The sequence below is a fragment of the Apis florea genome, unplaced genomic scaffold (genome assembly GCF_048593485.1).
Source record: "Apis florea isolate Af1SG1 unplaced genomic scaffold, ASM4859348v1 contig_3802_pilon, whole genome shotgun sequence".
NCBI classification, from domain to species: Eukaryota; Metazoa; Arthropoda; class Insecta; order Hymenoptera; family Apidae; genus Apis; species Apis florea.
In genome coordinates, this window is record NW_028256863.1 from 2,975,713 (window position 1) to 2,996,522 (window position 20,810).

At 33.9% G+C, this 20,810-nt stretch overlaps 3 protein-coding genes and 2 long non-coding RNA genes across 8 annotated transcripts; 3 read left to right on the forward strand and 2 right to left on the reverse strand.

Annotated features, from left to right (window-relative positions):
* The first annotated feature begins 512 nt into the window (after positions 1-512).
* Positions 513-5,020, forward strand: RpIIIC53 (RNA polymerase III subunit C53). The gene is made up of 8 exons (XM_012491578.3): positions 513-2,933; positions 3,205-3,495; positions 3,582-3,705; positions 3,809-4,052; positions 4,125-4,214; positions 4,274-4,398; positions 4,487-4,717; positions 4,785-5,020. The coding sequence occupies exons 2-8, from the start codon at positions 3,248-3,250 to the stop codon at positions 4,902-4,904; spliced, it is 1,182 nt and encodes a 393-aa protein (XP_012347032.1). The 5' UTR covers positions 513-2,933; positions 3,205-3,247; the 3' UTR covers positions 4,905-5,020.
* On the reverse strand, positions 4,910-12,583 carry Srrm1 (Serine-arginine repetitive matrix 1). 3 transcript variants are annotated; one of them, XM_086916281.1, is made up of 15 exons: positions 12,310-12,583; positions 12,105-12,194; positions 11,859-11,981; positions 10,084-10,254; positions 9,732-9,895; positions 9,462-9,653; positions 8,589-9,395; positions 8,381-8,512; positions 8,068-8,247; positions 7,359-7,584; positions 7,198-7,280; positions 6,832-7,067; positions 6,596-6,751; positions 6,024-6,514; positions 4,910-5,945 (listed from the first exon to the last, which is right to left on the reverse strand). In XM_086916281.1, the coding sequence occupies exons 1-15, from the start codon at positions 12,319-12,321 to the stop codon at positions 5,733-5,735; spliced, it is 3,276 nt and encodes a 1,091-aa protein (XP_086772407.1). In that variant the 5' UTR covers positions 12,322-12,583; the 3' UTR covers positions 4,910-5,732. The 3 variants fall into 3 exon arrangements, with proteins under 3 accessions (XP_086772407.1, XP_012346995.1, XP_086772406.1); XM_012491541.3 differs by having other exon boundaries at positions 7,735-8,247; XM_086916280.1 differs by lacking the exons at positions 11,859-11,981; positions 12,105-12,194; positions 12,310-12,583 and adding an exon at positions 10,668-11,375 and having other exon boundaries at positions 7,735-8,247.
* A 317-nt stretch (positions 12,584-12,900) lies between these two features.
* Positions 12,901-14,099, forward strand: LOC147656207 (uncharacterized). The gene is made up of 2 exons (XR_015294846.1): positions 12,901-12,984; positions 13,668-14,099. It is a non-coding gene; the product is annotated as an uncharacterized LOC147656207 (long non-coding RNA).
* A 57-nt stretch (positions 14,100-14,156) lies between these two features.
* LOC100871160 (uncharacterized) lies at positions 14,157-20,697 on the reverse strand. 2 transcript variants are annotated; one of them, XM_012491588.3, is made up of 5 exons: positions 20,428-20,697; positions 17,710-17,867; positions 17,453-17,613; positions 15,827-15,995; positions 14,157-15,436 (listed from the first exon to the last, which is right to left on the reverse strand). In XM_012491588.3, exons 1-5 carry the CDS (start codon positions 20,440-20,442, stop codon positions 15,247-15,249), a joined length of 693 nt encoding a protein of 230 aa, XP_012347042.1. In that variant the 5' UTR covers positions 20,443-20,697; the 3' UTR covers positions 14,157-15,246. The 2 variants fall into 2 exon arrangements, with proteins under 2 accessions (XP_012347042.1, XP_086772409.1); XM_086916283.1 differs by having other exon boundaries at positions 20,347-20,658.
* LOC147656208 (uncharacterized) lies at positions 15,074-17,790 on the forward strand. The gene is made up of 3 exons (XR_015294847.1): positions 15,074-15,381; positions 15,482-15,681; positions 17,679-17,790. It is a non-coding gene; the product is annotated as an uncharacterized LOC147656208 (long non-coding RNA).
* Positions 20,698-20,810: the final 113 nt, after the last annotated feature.

Consider the following 20,810-nt stretch of genomic DNA (forward strand, 5'->3'; position numbering starts at 1 on the left):
GAGGGAAAAAAATGTATTCAACGCGAGATGAGAAACAGGCGGAAACAATGTCTAAACAACCATAGAAATTGGGTATGATTCGCTGTTGCGAGATGTAACGACCCCATACAAGGGCATCGTATATACTGGGTTACGCGGGCCAAGGTCGACTCGATTACGTATACACATGTTAAACGATGCTTTTTAAATAACCTTCGCCGCTTTGGTTTGTTCCATCGACCGACGATAACCTCGTAAATCGAGACGCATTTGGAGCAGATCGCGTCGTAATTTTTGCATTTTGTTTTTTCGTAAAATATTTCGGTCACAGATCGTCGCGTGTTTCTCCACGCAAAACTGGCTATATTCATACTGTATGACATAGTACAACATTACTCAAATTGATTTGTAACAATATTTAATTATTGAGGAATGTTGCAGAGTGTTAAATGGACATTTGCATAAATCTACTACACGGACAATGTTTGAAAAATGCTAATCCGCCAGACGTTTGAATAAATAAATAAACTCACCTTGGCGTCGAACGCGTCGCTGGGCATTCGTTGCACGCCGTTCATTTTCTGCAGACACGGTCGGTTTTCCGGTCCGAGCCACTTCCTCTCGTTGTCGACGATCTCACGATAGTTCTTGATAGTCGGAATACTCAGAACAACACTCGATAAAACACCAGTTTTCGCCGCGACAAAAGTTCACAGCGTTGGCACAGCGGCACGCGCGAAAGCGAGTTAAAAATTTAAACTCGAAGGAACTAGGAGTCGCCTCGACGCATCCTCGTACATGTGCGCGCGATAACTGAAAGACATTTGAGCGTCTTTCGAAACACGCAAATTCGAGTGAGGGTACGCGCACTGTTTTTGCAGTTCGAGCGGCGAAGGACAACGAAAAATGACGCGATTAACGACAATCGAGGAATCAATCGTGTTAATGATATGCCAACGAAGGAAACATCGCTTGCGAAATGCAACACAGGCTGTTTTTAAAAACAACTGATTATTTATAATTTTAAATAAGCATTTAAACACAATGAAATTGAAACGAAATAATATGTGGATAAATGTCACAAAATAACAACAAAAATATTCGCTTTATTCGATTTATCGATATTAAAATCTCATTTCATACTTATATCGAGTGTACGATCTAATCGATATAATGGTTATCGATTCTCGTGAACAATCTTGAATTTGACACTCTGTGTAGCATTCCGCCAACAATACGCGAGAATTAATATTAACGCTTTCGTGGATATAACGCGCACCGTTTCATGGAGAACCACGCTTTGCAATCTGCGATAAGACATTTGAAACTCGCCGACTTCAGTACCGTGGTTCGCGCCTGCGCCGCAATATTTTGTTCGTCGCATACCCTACAACACGTGGTATCCTTCGAAGCACCGCCCTCTTCATTTTCTCGCGGTACACAAAAAGTTTTGAATATTTATGAAAGATAAAAGTAAAAAGTGTTCAAATTTGTGAGACGTATTCATATAGAATGTCAATTGAAAATAATCTCAAGTTTTAAAAGTTTATATATAAACATGTTTTGATCGTATAGCATTTGATTCTATGTTAAGATAAATATATGTATTATCTAGTGGATAAATTTTTATCTGATCAAATACTAGAAAGAATTTTGATCGAAAAGGTGGTATCATAAATAGGTATCATGAAAGCAGACTACTCGAAAACTCGACATGTACCATGTCTAAGGGAAAGAGAAACAGGTTTAAGAACCGTAGCTGACTGGTAGCTTTTTAAATCGGTCATCTGTCTAGCCGATAGAAATTATATATTTGAAATCAGGCACTCATAATCATAAATTTGTATGAACTCGAAACTCACTGAAAAGTAATCAATCAATAGAGTAAGTAAGTCGAAGCGGACGAATTAAGAGGAAAGTAAATGTGTTCGCGTTCGAACGACAGTTTCGTGACACCGAGGATGAAGGAGGACACGTTGCACTCGCAATCGGAGAAACGATATGTTGTGAATAGGCACATGGCAAGCATATCCCTACCGCAGGATTATACGTAGCAGCCGGCGTTCGGGCGCTCCGCGTTGCGACTGCCGGCGCGGCTAAAAAACCATACGATGACCTCATCACACGGAGTCTGTTCATGTCACTAGTACTAGTCATCCTAAAAACATCGTAACCTCCATCGTTTCCAGGAGGTTACTGTTCGCGTTATCGCTTATCTGAAATATCCTGATGTGATTCTAAGATGCCAGAATTAAATCGCGCTTACTTTCAAATGTCTTATAATGATTTTAAAAATGCCCGCCTTTTCTGAGGCACTTGCACTCCACGATTCATTGAAATGAAATACAAATATATCAAAATTTTAGTTTTCAAATAATATAAAAAGATGTACAAAATATAGAAATAAAATTTTATTTAACACAAAATTGTTCTATCTGCGTTATTATGTTATTTTTATAAAGAAAAATTTAACTTTCAAGCAATAAAAGTATAACAAGCAGAGCATAATGTACATAATTGTAGATAACAATATGACGGATTCATAATAAATTAATTTTGTTTTTAATTGTATTAATATATTTTTATTTTTCTACCTTATAATCATATTCATTCAACTAAAATTACATACAGAAATATTATATATTTTAAACATTATAAACAAATCAAAATGGAGTAGTATAGCAAAACACGTGTGATGCATTTGCAGTATGTAGTATAACGTATTTACTTTTCGTACATTCAAAAAAATTATGAACTATGTTGTAAAATATGTTTGATATTGATAATGAAATTTTTTGTTATATAATGCTAAATTTCTTTATTGATATATATATATCTTGATAAATACCATTTTATTATTCAAGAATTTGTAACTATTGTGTATTTTAGAGGTTATGTGATGTACTGTGCTAAAATATTGTTATAGTAAAACCCTCTATGGACGCAGTGAGAATGTATGTATTTAAATTACGATATATTCCTAGAAACAACTATGTTTCATGAAATATAATGTGTTACATATGATTTTAATCCATAGAAAACGAAAATTAATCTACAATTTTTCCATTATTTTTTTTTTTTTTCAATAAAAACTGGTTTTAATAGAATAAATTTATATTTTTGTTTTACACGCCAAAATTAATCGATTTATATATAACATGATATATATTATAACGCGTGGATTTGTTAAAAATATGTTAAAATGTTAAAATTACTTTTTTGTAGATAACAAAAGTATTAATTGTCAATTGAATCATAACAATTAAGAATGGCTTCTGATAAATCTGGAAATACAAGTAATTCACTTCCATTAAATGTTAAAATAAAGGTAGAACCTGGAACATCAATGCCTGTACCTATAAAAAATATTAAAACGGAACCTGGTTTATCAAGTACAACTAGATTAACTTCTTTTCGTTTACCAAGAGATTTAACTTTGGGAGGTAATATTAAGACTGAAAAACCCAAGAAAGTATATACACCAAATTTGAATGTTCAGAGAACAAAGAAAAAGGAGTAAGTTAACTTAATAAGGATATAATGATGTGAATATTGATAATGATTTAGTTTGTAAATTAATAAAATGACATTTATTTTTACAGAGATGCAGTACAAAACGATGCTCCAAAATCAAGTAGAGGTAGAGATTATATTAAAGGACGAGGTAGAGGAAATATTGATAGAGGATCTGATAGAGGACGTGGAAAAGGAAATAATTTAATTCAAGTATATTAAAAACATTCTCCTAAGAAATATTTTACAAAACATTATTTTACAAAATTTTATATATGTTATAATATGTTATTATAAATTTTATAATATGTTATAGTCTAGTGGTATCTGGTCTACTGGAATAACAAGTACAGCAGGCAAACGTTATAGTAGTGGATCTAGAGATAGTGATAGAAGTTCTCAAGTATATCTTGAAAAACCAAAATTAGATTTGAATCGTAGCTTTAATAAAGCTGAGGAAGAAGAAAAGATAAAGTTATTACTGAGAGACGATTTTATTGATGATGGAGAGCCTATAAACCTTAGTAATGCTCCCGTTGTATTACCAATGATAAAAGAAGGTTTTTATTATTCATTGAAATATTAATATTTAATTTCAAAAAGTATATTTCATTGATTTTTATTTTTTACAGTAAAATCGTGTAAAGCAGAAATAAAAATTAAAAAAGAAGTATTAGAAGAAGAAATAGATAGAAAACCGATTATTTTAGAAAATGGAGAGGGTAAGTATTTTTTTTTTTTATCTTTATAAATATTTTCTAATAATTATTGTTATTTTCAGTATTATCACCAAAGAAAGAATCAAAATATAAAATACCCAAATCTGAGAAAGAAATAAAAGATCAATTTTTAGATAGCATTCCTAAAATTATTAATAATAAAATACATTCATACATCTTAATGCAGGTAAGAATTTATATTAAAGATTTATATAATGTACATTTAATTTTATATCTGATAATAGACTAAGAGATAAACTACAGCCATAGAACAGTTTCCAGACTGTTTGCCAGGTTTAGTAAGCAGTGCAGAAGATACTAAACCAAATCGTTCAAATTACGAAAAGGAGGATGAAAATAAATCGGAAACGGAATTTTGTACTTTAAATAGTTTAAAACCTGGTATTTTAGGTAAATTACAAATCTTAAAATCGGGTAAAGCACGTTTATTATTGGGAGAAAATAATTTAATCGTCGATGTCGGATCGCATCTTAGTTTTCGACAAGTAAGTATTTAAAATTCATCGAAAATATATGAAACGATATTATTTATATTATTAACTTATATTACAGGATCTCATTGCAACAAAAGTGGATACCGAAAATTTAAACGGCGATTTAATTAATTTAGGACCAGTAAATAGTACGCTTATATGTTCTCCTGATTGGGAATCAATGTTGGCCAAATTATAAATACGTTTATAATATGAACAGATTTATTAAATGTTCTTTATTATGTAGAACACATAAGAATATGTGATGATTATTTATATATTATGTAAAATACAAAATACGCTTTTTTTTGAAAATCATGTATTTTTTTGATACTACAGCATACGTGAAAGTCACATCACGTATAAATCCAGTAGTAATTTGTAGATCTAAATAAATTTACAGCAATGTAGATTAAAGTTCATTATATAATTTATGTGAATGAATATCGCAACAAGAGGGTGTAGTGATTTGTTACGAGATACGTATTTATCTTTAAGCTGCAATTCATTCTTTTGATATAATTATAAGATAATTCAATGAAAAATTATTTTTACACAAATTAAATTTACAAGTTACTTTTATCATGCTATAAAAAAATATTAATTAGTTAACTTATAAACTATAAAAGGATACTATACTTTTGCTCATTGTATCAACTTTGAAAAATGTAAAAATCATACAAGTGGCACAAAAAATTACTGTTCCTATGGTAGCAACATACACTACTTTTTTCTGTTAATTAAAAATAAAAAAAAAAAAAAAAAAAATAAAAAAAAATAAAAAAAAAACCAACTATTGTATTTAACTTCGTAATCTTAATATTTAGAGTCATAAAAATTAGATTTCTTCGTCTAAAAGTTGAATCTGTTTTATAACATCAGACTTGTTTTACACAAAAAAACTGTGATACGATAAAATCCTATTTATCGATAATAATAAACAGAAACATATTCGTGATATAATTAGAGCAAGTGCATTGTAATACAGAGGTACACACATTACACACCCTCGTTAATTTTTAAACTCTCAATCACTTCCTTCTATACTATGTCCTTTTTTCATAGATTTTAATGCTTTTTCACGAAGTTTTTTTTCAAGTTCTTCTGTATTACCTTCACTTACATCAGATTCGTCAGAATCTGCTACCTTCTTCTTTTTATGTTTCCTATGCTTTTTATGTTTCTTATGTTTTTTGTGTTTCTTATCCTTTTTCTTTTTCTTTTCTTCTACCTCACTTTCCTGGATACAAATTACAAATAAAAAATAGAAATTTATAATTTGCATAAATCAAATTGATGAAATAAATTAAATAATTACCTCTGATTCACTGGTACTTGTTTTAGTTTTCTTTTTACGTTTTTTCTTCACTTTTTCTTCATCTGAACTATCATCAGCTTTTCTCTTTTTCTTTGCATCTTTTTCTCCTATTTCTTCATCATCTGTACTTGAATCTCGTTTAGATTTCTTCAATCGCACTTTTCCTTCATCTTCACTTGTAGAATCTTTTCTTGATTTTCTTGTTCTTGATTTTTCGTCCTCCGAAGAACTATCTCTTCGTTTTCGTGTTTTTTTCGGTTCATCATCTGAACTTGAATCTTTCTTAGATTTTCGTAATCTGGACCTATCATCTTCAGTTTTGTTTCTTTTTATCTTTTGATCTTCATCTCCTGAAGAAGAATCTTTTCTTGATCTTTTTGATTTTTTTGTTTCTTCTTCTAATTCTTTTTTTGATCGTTTGCGAGATTCGTTTTCATTGATTTCCCGTTTTCTACTATCTTTCCTGTCTTTTGCACGTTCATCTAATGAATCTGTGAACATTATCAAAATAATAAAAATTATAAATTATAAAATATAATGAGTATTATTAAATTGATATAATTAAAATTTACCTCCTCGATTTGTGTCTTTAAGTTTTTTATTTTTTTCTGTATGTTTTCTTTCCTCTTCAGAATCTGAGCTAGAACCACATTTTTCTGATTTCTCTTCATCTGTAGAAGCTTTTCTGGATTTCCTAGATTTCTCTAATTTTCTTGGTCTTTTCTTTCCTACAATAAAAAAAAAAAAAAAAAAAATAATATTATTGAAAATAATATATTGAAAAAACATACTTCTAATATTTTTTTACCTTCACTTTCACTGTCATTAGAATCTGTAGAACCATCGCGTTTTTCTTTCTTTGATTTCTTCACAACTTCTGCTGGTTTTTTTAAGAGTATTGGTTCAGAAGATTTTTGACCTGACTTTTTATCCTCAGATGCCACTTTAAGTGATTTGACCGATTTGTCATCTTTTTTTAACGGAAAAGTATCTGCGGATGAAAAATTCGTTTCTTCTTTTGGTGATCCTTCCTTGTTATCTTCTCTATAAATAATAACAAAAAAAAAAAAAAAAAAAAAAAGAAAGAAAGAAAGAAAAAAACAAATAATATACGCTTAAATTAAAAGATTTTTTTCTATTTTGAAAAATATTTAAAACATATATTTAAACTTACTTCGATTGTTTAACTTTAACTGCAGCTATAATGTCTTCAGTCTTTTTAAATGGAGATGGTGTTCGTGATAAACTCTTTGAAAACTAAATAATATAAATATGATAATTGTTATAAAATCTGTATAAAAATATTTGATACATAAACAATATAATACGACTTACTCTATGCCTAGTTACAGGAAGTGTAGCAGATTGAAGTTTTTTAGGAGAAACGCTAGGATCTGGTTTCTTGATGTTTACAGGTTCAGCTTTCTTGATGTCCTTTTCAGGTCGTTTGATAGATTCTTCCTTGGCAGGTTTTTCCTTTTCTTTACGTTTGTCATCTACATGTTCTCGCTCCCTCTCACGTTCTCGTTTTTCCTGAGATGATTTCCGTTCAAGAGATTTTCTGCACATAGATAGCGAAAAATATTATTAGAGAACATAAGAATATTTGTTCACTGCTAAGCAGGAAACACAACATAGCTGCTTTACGCTCCAACAACAACCGTAAGGTCTGTAACAAAATGTAAAAGTATGAGGTAATTTGTTTACTAACCTGGTCACTTCATCCTCATTGCTAGAGGAACTACTTTCGCTACTTTCCGAGCTACTTGACTTAGACCTTCCGTTTCGTAATTCTTTTCGCGATCCCGTATCAGTTGATCTTTTAATTTTTTCATCCACCTTCTTGTCCTTTATCTTCTCCTTAGTTTCTCTTAAGCGATCGGGAGATCGTTTTCCATCTCTCGAACGATCCACCGATGACCTTTGATCTTTCGATCTGGATCTACGATCTCTAGATCTAGATCTTCTATCTCTATCCCTTCTGTCCCTGTCTCTGGAACGGTCCCGTCTACTCGATCTGTCACGAGAGGAAGATCTATCGTACCTGAGGGATCGATCCCGGCCGTCTGGAGAACGACGTCTGCTGTCACGACGATCTGGAGATCGACGTCTGTCTCTTCTTTCTGATGATCTTCGTCTTCGATCAAGGGATCTTCTTCGGCGCCTATCCCCAGGACTGGGCGATCTACGGCGATATCTTACCGGGCTTCTACGATGAGGGCTTCTAAATTAAAAAATTATAATTCTAAATTAAAATTAAAAATTATAATTATAGATTATTAATATTAGTAATATTTATTTATATAAAATATGATTTATTTATGATAAATTTTGATTGTTAATGAAATTTATCTTACCTCCGTCTACTAGGTGCTCTACGCACAGATGGAGGTCGCATACTACGACTGCCGCTATATCTATCCAATCTTTCTCGCTCTCTTTCTCGCTCTCGCTCTCTTCTTCTTTCACGTTCTCTATCTATGGATCTCCTAAAATTAATTAAAAAATTAAGATTAATAAATTTTTCAACAATCTATAATAATAAAATATTTATATTTTATTTACCTTCTATTCCTATCTCGAGATCTATCCCGAGATCTATCTCGAGACCTATCACGTGATCTATCTCGCGATCTATCTCTATCCTTAGATCGACCTCTATCTTTTCGTGGCGTTGGACTCCTTCGTTTAGGTACAGATTTCCTTTCTCGACTTGAATCACTGTCACTGCCACTGTCATCTTTATTCGTTTTTCTATATGATCTCTTTGCCTGTACTCCATCTTTTTTCTTTCTAATTTCGAAATCGTTTTTATCTTTTGCTCCTTTATCTTCTTCCGATTCGGAACTACTGCTTGAACTTGCATCTCGTTTTCTGTTAGAATCGAGATTATCCTTTCTCTTATCAGGTGATTTTGAACGAGATTTTGATGATCTTGAATCGCTCGAGTCCGATCTTGACTTTCTAGATTTACTTCTATCATTACTTTTTGATCGTGACTTTTTAGATCGTGAACGAGATCTCGAATGCGATCTTGGCGATTTAGATTTGGTACGTCTTGATTTTGAACGATCTTGCGACCTGGATTTGGATCTTCTAGATTTTGATCTAGATCTGGATCGCCTTGATCTTGATTTAGATCGAGATCGTCTTGATCTAGATGCAGGTGATCGAGAACGACGTGTCTTTGAATCTCGACTTGGGGATTTAGATCTAGATTTTTTGGAGCGATTCATTGGTGATTTTGATCTAGATCTAGATTTTTTCGCTTTTTCTAGTGACTCGGGAGAAGGAGTACGATTATTTTTCTTTTTTCCATCAGCGATGCTCATTAATTTTGCTTGCAATCGAGAAATTGCGACAGCAGCTTCTCTGTTGAAACACCTTCATAAATAATCTTTAAGAGTTTATCTTAAATAATGAAATATAAAAACTTACGGTTTTGTTTTAACAGGCATGAGCGGTATAGCATTTTCGGGTTGTGGTGAATCTTCTCGTTCCACTTTAATTTCAGACATATCTTTCCCGTTGTCTTTAAGCGAATTTTTACTAGGTGATCTCGAAGAGGATCGTCGTTTGCGATTCGATCTGTCACGATCTCTGTGTCGATCTCTCGATCGACTTCTTTTTCTACAAATAATGATATATATTTAAAATGTATATAAAATTATATAAAAATATCTAATATTTATTAGTTTAAAGAAATACCTGTCCCTATCACGATCTCTACTTCGATCTCTCCGACGTTCTTTCGATGAACCTCGTTCTTTTTCTTCTTTCTTTATCTTGTTTTCTGCTTCATCTTTTTCCTTTTCTCTTTCCTTCTCCTTTTCTTTCTCCGCCAAAGAAGCTTGGAGTTTCTCTTGCTCTTCCTGATTTCATAAATTACTTATTTGTAAATAAACATAAAAGATCTAAATTGAATTGTATGTATCAAAAAAATTGATTGAATTGAACATTTTATTGAATGTCAAAATCTAGTTATTCAATTGTTTTATTATTAGTAGATTAGTTCATGGAATAATATTAATGAATAACAATGTGAAAATTTAATAATTACCAAACGTTTCTTAATTTGATCTTTTTTTTGTTGTAAGAAAGCCTCTGGAATGCCCGTAACACTTTCCTGAGCAGAGACCAAAAGGTCCCATAATTCACCCATGAAAGATCGGGCATTCCTTCCATTCAAGAATCCTGTGAGGTTGATCTGCATTTTTCGGGGGTCAGGAAACTGTAAAATATACAGTACCCTTTTTATTATCACGAGCTACTAACATGAACGAACATTAGTAGTGTTCTATATAATTTTTTTTTATGAAAGAATAAACATTATAAATTCCTTCTCCCTACGTCGATACTAACTGCTTTTCCCCCTCGAAAAAGCAGATATATTTTTTATATTTCTAATATACCTTACCGTTAACAGAAAACTGCTCGTTTCACGTCTGTACTAAGAATATGCTAAGAAAAAAAAATATATACTCATCGATAAACGCACAAGTAGCACAGATACATTTATACCTTTTTAATTTAATAATACTGCTAAAGTAAAGATGCTGAAATAGGACTTAGAAATATGTGTTGAAAGTGTTAGCTGAAAATGAAAGGATTAATTTGGAATAGAAGGAACACCGTTCCACCAACCTGTGACGTTGACAAAGAGTGTCAAACCGAGTAGAGATACCTCCGGCATCGTCCATGAGTCAATCGCATCTGGGATTGATTGTATATCTTGAGAATCATTAACTGGAGAACAGACCTGCATGATGTAATGATCCTTGATTCGTCAGGATGTTGTTGAGAGGCACGGAAAATGTTGCAACCTGCATCTCGGAAGAATACACCCCGTTGATGTCCTTGTGGGATGATCGCAGCATCTGGGTTGATAATACGATGATTTCGTCTTGCCTCCAATTGGAAGTGCCGATTGTCACTGGATGTCCAATGATCGAAAGCCGCAACGCAGTGGTTCGTAGTTGCAATTTTGAAGCATAACCACCTCGAATGAGGCAGTCATGGACTGGCGAAGACGATGATCAGCACAGCTAGTAGACGCCGTTACAGCAACGAAGACATCTGCAGAATGGTAGAAGGCCACGGGCGGGCAGTGCCACAGGAACAGGATGATGCGACGAGATTATTGCGAATACGCCATTTCTCCAGTGACGATGAATCGAAGGTGGATGAACTGCTGAGGCTGAAGTTTCAGCAGTGTTCTAAGATGACGTTGACATACCAGCTGGCATCAGCTAGCGTTGACGGCTGATAGAAAGGCGGCCAATCGGATGCAGAGAGGAGCACATCCGAATGCCATTTGGACAATAGGGTTGAGCCCCACCAACGGTCTCTACTTATACTAACGGGGAATTCAAACATACGTGATAAAACATTGATTTTACATGTTACAGTATTGCAGGATCAGCTACATCAGTTTTTCGTTGATATAGGATATAGCTTGGAATGGATATTTAAGATTAATAAAAATAGGATACACAGGATATAGAGGTTCGATGATGTATTATTAAAATTATATATAAAAAAAAAAAAAAGAAAAAAAAAAGAAAAAAAAAACAATGAGGCACATATGACTAATATGGTTTCTGCCTCCTTGCTTTTCATTTCCAAAGTCAGCACATTGTGCAGATTTTGGATGATAGCATTCGTAACAACATTGGTACTCGTACAAAACATTGTGCTGAAATAATGTGTATTTATCGATTTCCTATGATGAGGGGAAAAAGCCAAGTGAACGCATTTTATATATCATATTATTAATTTAAAATCTCTTAGGCCTAATTACAATCACACTAATAATATATACAATAAATTTCTTACCTTTTCTTCCAGTTGATTATATACAAATTCTACCACTACATCATCCTCCATGCCTAAAATCTGTGTAATCTTTGTAGTTATCCATGGTTTAATAACATCCAGTTTAACTTTGCTCATATCCACCTAAAATATAATAATTTACAATGAATATGAAAGTTAAGATTGATTAAAGTCAAATGAATAGAATCAATTGAAATTTAATAGTATAGTTGAAGTATCTATATTATTTATATTTTAAATAATTACTTTCTGAGTAAGAGAATCCCCAAATTTCATTTGTTTGAGAAGCTTTTTCTCCTTATCGCTGAACCTCGTGTCCTGTGACGCGGTAGTCCCCTATAATTTAATAATTAAAATTTAAAACACGAAGAATTAAAAGCAATATAATTAAGCTCAATAGGATTTGAACAGCACAAAGTATAATTTTTAACGATAAATATAATAAATTTACCGTGTACATCATTTTGGCAATGTGCAAAAACCAAAAATTGCACGATATTCGTTGAGAATTGGCGATGTTCCAATTTTTTTCTTCAACGACGAATGAAAAAAAGTAAATCAAAAGTAAATGTTATTAGATACTGTATTTCTTCTTATTTACGAAACTTTGTATAATCTTGTACATATAAATATCGAACGTTAAAATGGAGTACATATCAACGCGGGCGCACAATAGATCATTCCGCCAACATGGCGACCGTGTCGTTGAAACAGGAAATTGAAGTTGCTTGGCAATAAACAGTGCTACCTACTGGTAAGTGTTACCAACTTCCTTTTTTCATAAAACTTCTTCTTGAAAAGAATTTAAGTTTAGCAATAATATTTTATTTAATAATATTTAATAATTTACATAATTTATAGTGTAATGCAAAAAAAAAATAGATTATATTTTATCGATAATATTTTTATATTAAATAGCAAGAAATTAACAAATAGTTTAACTAATTAAAATATGATTTTGTATATATTTTTCGTTTCAAATATATGGAAAGAAAATGATTCTAGTAGTTGCTTTGAAAAGATTATACGAGTATTTCATAGTACGTACGTATTTATTTTTTCCGGTTATTGGCGTTAGTTGTGCATCCTTTTTTGGTACCGTTAGATACTAAAAATAAATTTCAAGGTATGTATTTATTCATTTCTGATTATTTTAAATTAATCATATGTCGAAACGAAATTTCGTTTCGATAGTTCTAAGCAAGGAATAAAAAAGGATATAAAGAAGTTGAAATTTGTTGAAAATTCATTTATATAATACATTATAATCTAATAATAAATTATAAATGTATACTTGCATATTACTATAGATACACATATAGATACTATAGATACAACTATAGATACAAAAGATGACATGCGATATGAAAAAAATTGTTCGCTATAACATTTTTCTATGTATCACTTTTTCCGTACGGCACTGACACAGACATCGACATGCGAATTCGTACTTGCATTTAATTCCCACTTATATAAAATGAATCACATAAAAAGTTATAAATAATTTTCTTCTAAACTACTATAGATATTTATATGTTTGTTTTTTTTCTTTTTACATTAAATCGTTGATAAGCAAATAATATAAAATACAGACATTAAAAAAAAAACATGTCAATATCATGTAGTAGTAGTTTCGGGAAAAACTTATAACGTTTGATGCGCTCCATCTTGTATTATGTCTAACGAACAATCGATATTTAATTTTTTTTACGATGAAATGTACAAAATCGGAAGACATTTTGTTCAATTATCATTTTTTGACTTAAATATTTGAATTTTACAATTACGATGCTATTTATAATTGCATAGGAAAATCACAAGCACCGTAGAACACAAATACCTGATTCAAAGCAAGATAAGAGAGCTATTGATGATTAAGTGGCGCGCCATGAATGAACGACACAACAAGTTAGCTACTTGTAGGCGCCGTATGAATCTTGCCTATGAAATAACCAAGTGAAGTAAATCGAGGTGAAGGGTCCCGCAAAGCGGATAACGGTACTTTATACTCATCGGAATTCATGGTACGGTCCATTCGTATTGCGACTGCACGTCTATCCTGTTTGTCGGTACGATTCTAACGCGAGCTTTCAAAGTCCGGTTCTAAGAAACATAAACAGGCCAGTGGCGTGTTTCAGCAAAGATTTAACTGATTCCAATATGTAATAAGAACGATTCTTTTTATTTTTTAGCATTTTATCTTCACGAAAAATTATTTTATACGTTTTGTGCAATGACAAAGAGATTTTTTTTCTTTAATTATTATATTGAGAAAGAAAATGAAAAGTAGATCTTTCGGCCACTTTATAACCATTTTAATCAATCAATCTTGTTGTCTCGTATATGATACATCAAGAAAATGAATACACGAAGAAAATGAATTTATTTTATGATTAACAAAAAGAACGGATATTTAACGGTGATATTAAGGATTCGATGATAAATTGAAAAACACATTAACAAAGTTTCCAGCATTAATATGCAATTGACGTAAATGATATAACTTTGTGATACGTTTCGAAAGAATTTCTCGCTGATACTTCTTGCGGAGCACTGTTACAAGCTGTTCTATACACCTGCTTGAAACCGGCTCGTGGGCAGGTCTAGTGAACTCGATCGGATTCCGAGACCGGATTCCGCGAAACGACCGCCACTGCTCCGATTTGTTTTTTCACGTTGAAATAACTTCTTCTAACTTATTTCCTTCCTTCTTTTTCTTCTTCTTCTTCTTTTTTTTTTTTTTTTTTTTTGACTTCAGGAAAAACGATGATAAAGGGGTCGCGTCACTATTCGAACTACTTCTTATTACTGTTGTTTCTTTGAAATTATTTCTTCTTCTATAAAGAAACCGACAAAAATACAAAATAGATGATTTATGAATAGGTGAATTTTATGATCGAGTTGTCTACCGACTGAATCCCTGCTATAAATGGTTCATGATAGAAGAGTCTTTATTTTGACGTCTAAATTATCTAATACGGTGAATTTCACGAAATAATCGAGATCGGAACGAAAGGAATCTTCAGCTTTAATAGAAAGCTGTTCCTCGTGGAAATTGTGACGTGACACCTCGGACAAACTAGAGAAGCTGGTCCACGGTAAAAGTTAGTACCCCGTCGTGGAAGAAAGATGTACCGCATACGCAGGGAAAATTGTTCATATTCCAGATTTCTCTCGAGAAATCAATTCTCTAGCGACTTCAATACTGGTTTCAGCATCCTTTGCTAGCTTCGTCAAAGAGGTTACTAGGTTCCTCGGCGAGGTTGTTCGAGCTTCGGGTCACCTTCCACCGATTCGTCACATTCGACACGGATCTCGAGCTGTATGTCCTCCAGCGCAGAAGGTGTAAAAGTGCGCTCGATGTCGATCGCTAGAGTTCGACGAACGTTTAAAAGCTTGGAACAGCCGGAGGCTCAGACATGGCGCTCGCCGAATTTCTCGGCTTGCACACGCAACCACTCTCGACCAGAACGTAATCTTGACCGGTCAAGGTCACCGGTCCAAGTGGAATCACCAGGAACAGGTATGGCACGTATGTCTGCGTGCACTCACCGTGGACTACATCGCACTCCTTCGATCTGGAACAATGCGTTAACGTTTCTATACTATGCATTATTTAACAGGAAATGTATGAAACCGATGACGAGGGAAGAAAAAGGTGTCAAGATTGATAATTCTTGGCAGTTTGCTATGACTGATCTATCGACACGCAGTGCTTCGATAATCACACGGAAATACTGGTCCAAAACGTTTCAAAAGTAGGCTTTGTCCTGGTCAGAGTTGTTCGGCCCACTGTGCCAGATTCGAATTAATGTACTTACCGGTAGGTCTCGACGAATTTAAATTGGAAACACGTCGCATATATTCACAGATCACGATCGAACGTGCTAGGAAAGTAATGATCGTACCTCGTTTTTTTTTGATTTGCACCAACGAAACGAATTTTAAAAGATAAAGTAAATACTCACTCGCAAACTTCGAATACAACTTGCTGCAAGAGATCAGGGAATTTTTGCACGATTGTCACAGGTTGGCCGCTGGTTAAACTGACTCCGTACATAGGTGCCGTAGTGTTGTATCTCGTTTTGCATAATCTAGCTGGTGAACCGCATGTTTCCCTCGAGGAAAATCCTCTGCCTAAAAGAAAAAGCACGTCGATCCACATAAAAAAGATAAAGATTTCTCGATATTTATTATAATTTTTCAAAATACGTTTCATCGTATTCGAGAAAAAAAAATATACAACTTCCTTTCCAAAAAACTCTTGGGAAAAAATCACGCAGGAATTATTTAAAAATAAAAAATAAAAAAAATTTTAGAAAATCTGGATAACGATCAGAAAGAGAAGGAGGTTTCTCTTAAACTTGTTTACGAGATTCACGCCCTTTCTTCGGAATTCTGTCGGTTCGTGTGTTCGAAACGAGTGGGTCGCCAGTGTCCCGTTATGAGCAGAACGAGCGATAACTGTATTGGCCGGATAACACGGTGCCTTATTACCGTCCTCCTGCACCAGCGAGTCATTATTTAAAGGACGAATAATCCGCTTGGTGAACGATAACGCTTGAGCTGATGCATTTTTTTTTTTTTCGCGCGTATAGACGTTAAATCGTGAAGTGACAAGCCACGAATGAATTTCAAGAAAGGAAAAGAATTCATCGGATAAACGCGTGCAGCGGGTGTTGAGCTCAATCGGAATCGGGTTTTCGTGTCATAAGAACAACTGCATAATTCAAGGCTGCAAAGTGGCGATATATCGCGCAACCGGTTGTTCCGATTTTTACACGTTTTCCAATATGCTTCCAATATTAAAGGCGACTTTGAGGATTCTTCGGAAGCATTCGTGGGACTGCATAATCTTTACAGAATAATACTACAGTTTTTTTTTTGGAACAAGGGTACGCTTTTCAAGGATCGTTCTTATCATAGATGCAACGATATCATAAAGAAGTATTCAGCGAATATAAGGAAAACGCTTTTTTTTTTTTTTTTTTTTTTTTTTTTAAGAAAAAAGCATATTCCATAGCGAATTACCGAGAACACGTTGATCGTGGAAATGCTAGCACACGAGAATACAATGTTTGCATATTACCGGACCAGAGTACAATAACCTCGTAAAGCGTATGGTAATATCCCGAAGGAGTAACTGCAATAATTATAAGTTAAGCACCAGCGTAATGTCTGTTGAGGGTTACTGCACGTGTGTATACGAGCGCAGCTAGTATGCAAATGAACAGTATATATACTTATATATTTGGACAAAGAGAGTAGCAATTGCAGGATAAATACATCACTTATGTTCGACGCGGATGTAGGTTATAGCTGTGCGTAATTATTCGTGATTCAGGTAACCGGCTCGACTACTGTTGCGCTTCGTACGAAGAGAGACAAGTTCGTCTTCCGCGTGTTTTCAACCAAGCCACGTTCTCGATTCGATCGTTAAATCCGTTAAATTGTTTTTCGACCGAATAGGAAACGTCATTTCCAAAACACGTTCACGAATTTGATCGTGAACTTCTCCAAAGGAATGAATCTTTCTGAAACACCTGCTTTCTGAAAGATAGATAAGCAACAATCTGTTAACTCTGCCAACTCACCGTTTCGAGAGGATTCGGCCATCGAGTAATCTCCATGAGTAACTTTGTAATTGTGCAATAGCGCCTGCCTCGTTAATTCAGGATCGATCGTTCGTGCCTGGTGGGATCTCGCAATTCGGCTGTTCGTCCAAAGATTCTTGTAATTTCTCGATATTGCGGCTCTGTGACAGTCATTCGTTCAGTCGATAACGAAATCTCGAGTAAAAATGATTCATTCAAATTCTAGCTGGGGAGCTTTGTGGGGAGAGGACACTTACGACGGATACTGCACGTTATTTGGACCTATGCAATCAGCTGGATCCGTGAGCGCGTCGCCCCATACATATTTCAGGCCCAACCCATTTCCCTCGCATTTTTTGGCTCCGTGGGCGCATGTTGTAATAACGAGCAGAATCAGACCGAGGTACCTGGACATCTGAAATTACATCAAAAGCTGTAATAATAACAACAACACGCTTGTTCCGGTTGAATTGGATTGCTTATCGATTCGAGAACAGAATTCCTAAAAACTAGGTTGGTGAATTACGATATAATAATAATAATAATAATAATAATAATAATAATAAATAATAATAATAATCGTGTGTTTCTATAAAACGAAAGCGTGGAAACGAATAGATAGTTTCACGTATCAAGAGCCGTTTTAAAAGACACGTACATTAATGAAAACTAATTAAACCGACGAGCAACATCTCATGAATAAAACAATCACAACTGGCATTGGACTCGGATTACAAGGACCCACTATGCGAGTGAGAACAGACTTGGAACTCGGGTTCGCACGAGGTCAAGAGCAAAAGTAAATGGCACACAAATGGCTTTGGATCGGTGATGCATCGTGGCCGAAAAAATTCATTTCGAATCATTCTGGCACGCTCTCATTACCGATACATGCGTGGGATCAAGATTCGTACGCTTTTATTTCATTTAATAATCGCCTTTAAGTCTATCATTATTCTCTGCTTCTGTTCTTGGACAGAGGTTCCGTTTCACGGGCTGGTCTCGAGCTTTTTCGCTTTCGAGCCTCACGAACGATGAAAATCGAGAGAACAAGTATGCATTCGAGAATAATAATTAACGAACGCGCGTAACCAATATGAATTCATGTATGGAGTTTGGGGTTTGTAGGTTGCCAGGTTCACATAACTTCCGCTATGTATTTCTCGTTGTCGATCAAATACGAGTGAAAGCAACGCGATAGCATGCAGCTGTTCAATTTCGAATACTTTTATTTCGAGAAACGTTTGATCTAGTTTTTTTTTTAACTTAATTCAATTATTATTTGACGAATTGAAATTGAATAGTATAGTCAACGCGGTATAAAATTGCGGTTTCATGTTTGCCCAAGTGATAAATTGCGCGTGGGAAAGGAAAGGAAGAAAATCATTATTGGATAGCACCCAAGGCTGGTCATTGGCCGTGACTGGTATCGCGCATCTATTTCTTCAGGATGTGTTGTCCAGTATTCTTCCTGTATCACAAGAAACAACTAAATTGTATATAGTTCAGCGATAATATCGTAAAGGATGCAGGACTATCTTCGATCGAATCAGACGCAAATATGGGAATATTTTTTGATTTTAAGAATTTAAATATATCTCGTCACAAGCATTTAAAAAAATGGAATTAACGTACATTTGTTTTTTTGTAGCCTTTCCTAATTTTTTTTTTATGGATTAAATATCGTGATCTTCGCGTGATATTGATCGCACGATAAAGGCTATCGAATAACTATCTTGGTCAAGCTTCGATGAATTATATAACGGCGATCTTGAAGAAAAAGAGAAGACCGAGTTAAGAAAGACGTGAGAATCATTTGAACTTGGAAGATCGAGGTCTTTCATGGGTTTCCATTCATCATCGACAGAAACAATTATTTGTGCTGTAACTTTTCACTTTATTATTTAGAAATTTTTCCCAGTAAGTCATCGGGAAAGTACTGTTAATATATTAAAACAGGATTAATTAATTGGATATCTCTGATCGTGGAAACATTCGAATCGGTCGAATTGAAACGAGGTTTACCTAACTGGAATTGTGAAATTGCTTCGAGCAAGATAAAATAATTATACGTAATAATTGATAGATAAAACAGAATTGATGAGACATAACGAAGAAAAAAGTTAAGGAAAAATTATGCTTCCGGTAGTCAGGAGAAGATTCCTCGTGGACCATGAGCGTGTCATGCGGTTGGTTCTAACGGTAAAGATGAATCGTCCAAAACGCTCTTTTCTCTTCGCTCGTTCTTTTATCGAGTATACATTTACTCATTCTTGGTCTCTGTTAACGGTACAGTCATTTTGGTTCTTCGTTACATGAATATATTATTATAACTGTCATGGACTTGTTACGTATTGGAATTCCTCCTCTTCCAGCCTCCGCACCGTGATGATTTTCTAATCAATAGCTAATTATCACTTTTATGTGTTATGATATAAAACAGGCTAAATATTAAATAGAGTAAATGAAGAGGGTAAGGGTAAAAGATTGTAAAGGATTAGAATTTTATAATCAGAAGTTATCTAGGAAGGAATTAAAATTGTTATTCATTTATCCTTTTAAAATATCTCGTTATTTTTTTTTTTTTTATAAAAGAATCTTTTTTTGAAATATCAACGTGTTTTCGTTGTATCAATTCATATGTTATCTTGAAAAGTTTAAATTATAATTTTTCTTACTACTCCATTCTGTTTGTATTAAAATTTTAATTGTAAAAATGTAGGAGCTCTAAATTAAAGACCATAAAATAAAAATTGAAATTCAATTTGCGATTCCAGAATGTAATTACTTTATTTTGATATTCGATTTAGATCAGAATTAATGTCTAACTTAAATGAATCATTGGAGAACATTATGAACCGATAAGCTTTCAAGTCATTAAAATTTGTACGTACCATTTTGTGATGTTACGTTCAACGATTCAGTCATGAAAATGTTTAATTAATGTCTGTTACAGTCTACAGGATGTCACTCACCATGAGGAAGACCATTTTTAACACTGTGAACTTGAATCGTTTTCTCGGTCTGTTTGACAATACAATTAGTTATACGCGTTACATGAATTGATCGCAATATTCTGGTGGAAGAAGGAATTGAATTAAAACGAGGGCACACGAGTTTCCTTAAACACTGTTCATGTCACCGCACCGGATGTCGTGGGGTCGAACACCTCCGTCCTCACAGGTGGATGTCCAGAGGTTGACTGTAGAATCGTAAGTAACCATTCTCTGTGCTCTGGTAGAGCCAAGGAAAAAGAGGGGATGAGACGAGGAATATCGGCCCCTATTCTACCTCGAAACTTTTTTTTCTTTTATTGAAGAAAAAGTTTGAAGAGAAAAAGGGTAACTAAGAACGCCCC